At 32.8% G+C, this 6,822-nt stretch overlaps 1 protein-coding gene across 1 annotated transcript; it reads left to right on the top strand.

Moving 5' to 3' along the window:
* The first annotated feature begins 8 nt into the window (after nt 1-8).
* Nucleotides 9-4,965, top strand: LOC112754886 (PHD finger protein ING2-like). The gene is made up of 7 exons (XM_025802688.3): nt 9-312; nt 414-485; nt 661-890; nt 2,488-2,551; nt 3,170-3,426; nt 3,515-3,553; nt 4,553-4,965. The coding sequence occupies exons 1-7, from the start codon at nt 267-269 to the stop codon at nt 4,661-4,663; spliced, it is 819 nt and encodes a 272-aa protein (XP_025658473.1). The 5' UTR covers nt 9-266; the 3' UTR covers nt 4,664-4,965.
* Nucleotides 4,966-6,822: the final 1,857 nt, after the last annotated feature.

Genomic DNA, 6,822 nt, shown 5'->3' with positions numbered 1-6,822 from the left:
TGGATTGTGTTAACTTTTATATTTAGTATTCGACTTTTGTAAGATTTCTCTCTAGAAGGTACACGTTTTTATATTTTCTGATTACTGAAGGGATTATTTTTCTGGGACGTCGTTTTTTATAAAAAAATTACAGAACCATTGATACGACACCGTTTTACCCTTTTCTATCTCCCTCTTACAGTATCAGCGAAAGCTTTCTTCTGGTTCTGGGTTCCTAATTGAAAACCCTAACCCTCCTCACCAATTGCGAAGATCGTTCCTGCAAAATGGCAATTGCACGCACTGGAGTCTACGTGGATGACTATTTGGAGTGTAAGAACCTTGTTTGCCCTACCATTTTTTCTCCTAATTTCCTATTCTTATGTGAATTGTAATTTTTGAATTTTGCCGCTGAAATTCTCCATTTCCTATAGATGCTAGCACTTTGCCCGCTGAGCTTCAGAGGCTTCTCAATACTGTGCGAGAACTTGATGAACGATCCCAATGTAAAATCTTTTTTCTCAAAACTTTTATTTGTTTTAATTGTTAGTATGTCATTCTTATGTTTACATGTTTGATTCCATTAATGACGTTTAATATGTTTATATTGCCTTGCTCTTTGTTAAAGTAAAAAATTTCTTTGTTATTTTTATTCACGTTTTGTTTGTCTTTTGATGGAAGCTATGATAAACCAGACTAGGCAGCAAACAAAGGTGTGTATGGGGATCTCATCACATGGCTCTAAGAAGGGTAACCATGTCAGTGGCCATCATTATAATAACAATCATCATGCAAATGAGGAAGACGAGGCTGCGATTGAGAAATTGCGAAAGGAAATCGAGGCCAATCAGGATAATGCATTGAACCTATGTACTGAGAAAGTTTTGTTGGCACGGCAAGCATATGACTTGGTGAGAATTTTTCTGTCTATCTTTATTTCTTTAGAATTTGGAAAGAAGGGTTTAGTGTGAAGCACTTATCAACAAATGTGTGATTTTTCCCTTATCATCGATATTTGAAGGATTATTCCCATTGGATGGAATGCTTGAAAATGATCAATGAAGTTTACTCTTGTCATAACCATTATGCTAGGGCATTAGATAGGTGAACACTTACATACATATATACACATACATAACATATAAGTGAGGAGGATCCATTGATGCCAGAAGTAGAATTCTTAAGTTACTGTCAATCCTCAACCTTCAATTAAATAAAAATGATCTTGATTAACTCACTTATTCTCTTTTGGCTCTCTTACATGACTGTCCGTCTTATGCATTTTTGGTTCCCCTTTCACATATTTTATTTATGAATTTAATTTGGATGCACCATCAGTGTAAAGTAGTTTTACACGTGCATCCAATTACGTAACGCCGCATCAGTAAAAATAACTACCTTTCACATTGACTGCGTGAATAGTCATCTAAGAGAACGGATGTTATTACATGACTGTGTAAAACGTTTTACACTATCAGTGCATCAAAATTAAACTCTTTATTTATTCCCTTTCTTACATAAAAATAACGATTCAACATCCACTTGACTCTTATGTGGATTAATAATGGCACAAGTTTGAATAAAGATTCACAATTCAACCAAGTATTATTATGATACTGAATTACCGAGTATGCTGCTTTTCAGAAACCATATATATATATATATATGACATCAAAAGAAAAGAGAATGAACTCCTTACCAGAATAAGAACAGAACATATCATCTATGTCTAGAATCTAGATGATATTCGAATAGCCACTTAAAGCAAATAAATTGAAAATTATTGATTCTGTATGATTAACACCTAGTCAACACTAAGAGGTTTCTCACTTCCTGTGAGTCATCATAGAAAACAGGTTTACATGTGCTATTCTGTACTCAAGGGCTACTAAAATCACTTGCACTACACAAAAATCTTGTACCATTATCACATTCAGCAGAGAGAATATATTTTCAGAGTTACTTCTGATTCTCCTTTTTTACAAGAAGCTTCATTTATGAAGAAGGAGCATATTGCTCTGGATGCTCCGTTTCAGCAATATTGCATGATAATGGATTATTCCAACAAAAAAATAGCTCTTTTAACTTTAATAATCTGGCTGGTGATGATACCTTTAAGGTTTAAGATTTTCCAAAAGAATTCCTTATGCTTTTCTCGTCTGCTTTTATAAGTAGTCATCTTAGATAACATGCTGGACATTAAAAAGATTTCTATTTTTATTCGCTTCTGTATGTTACTGTACTTATTTTGAATACGCAACATGGCCTTTGGATGATAGCTATAAGCTTATAACACATTAAGCTTTGTGCTGGATGGCATAGTGAAGCTCTGGAAGTTGGAACCATCATGACGTGCATTTTACTTAATTTACAAGATCATGTGGATATCTTTATTTCCTTTTATTCTCTCTCTCTCTCTCTCTCTCTCTCTCTCTCTCTCTCTCTCATGTGAATAAGCAACACCATACAACTACATTTACCAGTTTGAATATTCTGTATTTTCTTCAGATAGATAGTCATGTCAAACGTCTTGATGAGGATTTAAACAACTTTGCCGAAGATCTGAAGCAAGGTAAACTAATATGATTTCCTTTCTGACTTATTTTGAGTGATGCATGGATAATTCATCCAAGGATAGTTACAAATAGTCATGTCTACATGCATGGTTTGTAATAGGACACAGCAATGTCATTTGTTCAGTGTAACCAATCCCACTTTGTAGAATAAGGCTTTGTTGTTATTTTCTGTTATTGATGAGTACAGGCAGTAGGTCTCGCTGCTATATTAATTTCAGTTAAAAATTTCAGTTTATAGTATCAAAAGTAAGACTGCAATGTATGTATTTAAAATGGAAGTAGGTATGCCTTAATTGATGCTACAAAGCACCTTACCTAAAAGTAAGTGATTCATCTAATGTTCGAAACAGTGGCAGTCAATTATGCCAATTATAATTATATTTGTGGTAAGAGAGTTTGGGAGAAAGTACATAGTTTTATGTTTTTGGATCTGTATAAAGTAATATGTAATGCACTAGCGAGAGACACTAAAAACCACGGGAATAATTGTTTTGTAATTCAGGAGACTTTCTAAAAACTGATAAAAATGTGTTACTTTACTTATTTTTTTAACATAATGAAGTTGTGATCTAGCAAATTTTCTTTTTCCCCCCTTTCACATTTAACTTTATCAGAGGGGAAAATACCACCGGATGAACCAGCAATTCTTCCCCCATTGCCTATAGTCCCTAAACCTGAAAAACGCAAGCCCTTATATGTAACACCACAGTCAAAGAGGCTTGATTACAGGGATAGAGACTGGGATCGGGAGCATGATAGAGACTTTGAGCTAATGCCTCCACCAGGTAGCCATAAGAAGGAGTATGTAACTCCTATGGAGATGGATACACCTATTGATCCAAATGAGCCAACATACTGTGTTTGTCATCAGGTTCTAATTTGTTGTTCCTAATATATCTTGTTATCTGCTCAAGATGTTCTGCTAAGAAACTGAAGCAATTTGGTTCTCTGATTTTTAGGTGTCTTTTGGTGACATGATTGCTTGTGACAATGAAAATGTAAGTTCATTTTGCTTTGCTCTCTCTTGCTCTATGTTTTGCTTTGCCTCTTTCTTTTTCTTTGGAGAAATCGGGTTTCCCCAAATATCCACATTTAATATAATGGTTCTTGTTGCTGCTTTGTTTTCTATTTAGGAATTTCATGGCTTCTTTTGTAGGCTAGATGAATAGCAACACTATGGCATAATTATTTACGAGATATTATCATATTATTGTCTATAAGTAAACATAAAAATGTGGTACCTCAGCGAAGGAGACGGCTGAGGAAGAGAGGTGAGGGTAGAGGTTGTGACAAAGAGGATAGAGAGGGAGTGTGGTGGAGGTAGAAAGGTGGAGGAAGGGTGGCAAGGCAGAGGCAGCTAAAGGGAGGAGGTGAAGGGGTCTGAGGTAGGAGGAGGAGGAGCAGGGAGGAATGAGAAGGGTTGAGGAAGAGGCAATATGTTGGTAAAGGTGAGGGACTGAGGGTAGAGGTGGGATTTAAAATTTTTTAAGGACAAGACTATAACAAAAAGCTGTTTTTATGTCTCTGTGTCTTAACCTTTTATAAGAACACAAAATACATCTTAACGAATAAGCGGTGGACATTTGCCACTATGTCCATGTTTCCAGTGTACATGGACACTAACCAAACAGTACCGAAAAGATTACTTTTGTTGACTTTTTTTTTCCCTTCTCCACCGTTTGTTTATTTGTTAATTATCACTCTGAGAATGTTTGCAAATAGTTCAATAGCTATTTCAAAAGAATGATAGTAAAGCTGCTGCCTGTATACATGCTGCATTGGATGATGGATGGATATATGAACATAAAGTAAATTTAAGAAGTCAGCATATAGGAGAGTTCTTAAAATCCTATATGAATATAAACCTCTGATTAGATGTTCAGTCCATGTTTGTAGCTAGAATGTGTAGCTTTTCCCTGAAAGATAAACGATGCAGATTCGCACACGACTGTGAAAGCTCTAACAATAATAATACAAATGTCTGTTTTTCTTGATAGTGCCAAGGAGGAGAATGGTTCCACTATTCATGTGTCGGCTTAACTCAAGAGACAAGGTTCAAGGGTAAATGGTATTGTCCAACTTGCAGATTACTACCACAATGCCAATGATAAAAGTTTGCTCTTATCAAATTGCATTCTTAAATAGTCAATTGATTCTTCAATGAATCTCCACTTCATGAATGCATAATTCTTTTAAGATATGTTGTGATTAATGGGGTTAGTGTTTGTTGCTAATCCCCTTAAACCCATATTAACCCTCTTCCCCCATCCTACTCAGACACGTGGGGTTTGAATTATATTTGTCTTCTAGTATATTGCTTGGCCATTTTATTTTAGGCAGAGTCCAACTTGTCTCTGTCATGCTATGTAGTATTATTGTATTGTATAAAAGTCCTCTAGAACTTGGGATACGTGAGTGATTCTTTCTAGATTTGAATTTTGGGGTATGTGAAATGCTGAAGTATAGTCCTGAATAACTGTTACAAGATATATAAATATGGCGCAAAATTCAATTTTTTGCACATGATGTTTCATTGTTTTGTTAGAAGGACGTCTAACTGGCATATTAATGCCTCCTACCTAACAGTCTTTTTGTTTGCAAGCATGATAGATAGTTGAATAAATTTTAGGTAATCTTTGAATTATGATGCCATGATGGTATGGTACATTTATTTATTCCTTATTCCTTTGTATTTTAATTTTGTGGCGCGTCTTCTAAATCAGCAAGACGAAAGATTCAAAAGCGGGAAAAGACTTTTATACCCTCTCCCCGACTAAACTTCCAAAGTGGTATTTTACAATTTTTACCATTTTAGTCTTTTAGATCTAAAATTTACTATACTGGTATTTAGGATCCAGCTTTGATTACTATATTAGTTACTGGATTCTTTCCAGCGTTGAGTCCTCGAATAGAGTCTTGAGCATGTTTTAAACTTGTTATGCTAAATACATGGCTAAATAATATCGTTTCATTTTGGTGTTTAAACAAGGCAAAAACAAGAAAATGAAGAAGAGTTTATGTAATGTGTAAATTATTTTATCTCTTTATTTTTCAAAATAATTTTGTTTTTGCCTAATTTAAACGGTAAAATAAGCTATGTCCGGCATAACAAGTCAAGCCAACTCAGTACACTATTCAATGATTTAGTGCCGAAGAAGGTTCAGAGACCAAGAGGATATATCCAGAATTAGATCTCAAAAATCAATATAGTAAATTTTGAATTTAAAATACTAAAAATAAAAGCACTATATGAGATTTAGTCCCACTTCCGGCCTCCCCTAAGTTTTCACAGGGTAATGCAATTAAAAATTTAAAATCATCTATTTTATTATATAAAAATCGGATTTCTGCACTTAATAATGGAGCTGACGTGGCATGCTTCTGAGAGTGTTTCCCGATTTATTTCTTTTAACTCATTAAATACAAGTTATTACGATAAACTAACTATATCAACTAATTGATTTGATTAGATATATAATTTATTATAATTTATATCAATTTGTTTTGGTAATATTTCCAAATTATTTATTTTAATATTCTGTTAGTATTTTTTAATTTATTTCTTTTAATTTATTAAACTAAATTTATTGTGTGTACTAATTAATTAATTTGATTACTTTATTAGTTATTAAAATAATAAATCTATGAATAAAATGGGCAATTGAGATATTTTCAACTAATAATTAAATTAAAACAAATCATATATATTGTGCTAAATTCAAATTATGTGAATTAATGACTAAATTAAAATAAGATAATTTTTTACTTATTCAAGTTGAGTGTAATAAATACAAATTAATTTTGTTAGATAATGATAGTTGTCTGGTCTATTATATATAGATGGCCACACAAAATTATAAGAATCGTGATTTTTATTACTCTTGCTATTTCAAGTTTTCAACTATTCTTTTCTTCTTTTTTTTTTATTTATGTATAATTTCTTTTATATATAAATGTATCCAAAATGAGAAAGTACGGATGAATATTTTATTAATTATTTGTTTGATGAATATATCTCAATTTAGACATTCTACTACTGAGGATAGAAGTTGACATGTAGCAATTCAAAGTGGCCAATGTATTTTTTTATAGTATTAGATAGAAGAATATTTGTTAAAATGAATATACCCATTGTAATGATTTTTTTTCAATTGTTATATTTTTATGTCAGTCGTGTAAATTCTTTGAAGGTACAAGATAATAAAATAGGTTGACTTTAATATCATTAGAAACTAAATTTAATGGTTCAAATAAGCACCACTAATTA

This window comes from Arachis hypogaea, chromosome 16, assembly GCF_003086295.3.
Source record: "Arachis hypogaea cultivar Tifrunner chromosome 16, arahy.Tifrunner.gnm2.J5K5, whole genome shotgun sequence".
In the NCBI taxonomy this organism is placed as follows: Eukaryota; Viridiplantae; Streptophyta; class Magnoliopsida; order Fabales; family Fabaceae; genus Arachis; species Arachis hypogaea.
Note: the sequence above shows the minus strand (reverse complement) of the source record. Positions and strands in the feature narration are given on the sequence as shown.

What these genes read in the sequence shown, in the direction of transcription:
- LOC112754886 (XM_025802688.3), top strand. Translation starts at nt 267, where the DNA reads ATGGCAATTGCACGCACTGGAGTCTACGTGGATGACTATTTGGAGT. An exon ending in CGTGGATGACTATTTGGAGT is followed by an intron (nt 313 to 413) that starts GTAAGAACCTTG and finishes CATTTCCTATAG; the next exon opens with ATGCTAGCACTTTGCCCGCT. An exon ending in CACGGCAAGCATATGACTTG is followed by an intron (nt 891 to 2,487) that starts GTGAGAATTTTT and finishes TATTTTCTTCAG; the next exon opens with ATAGATAGTCATGTCAAACG.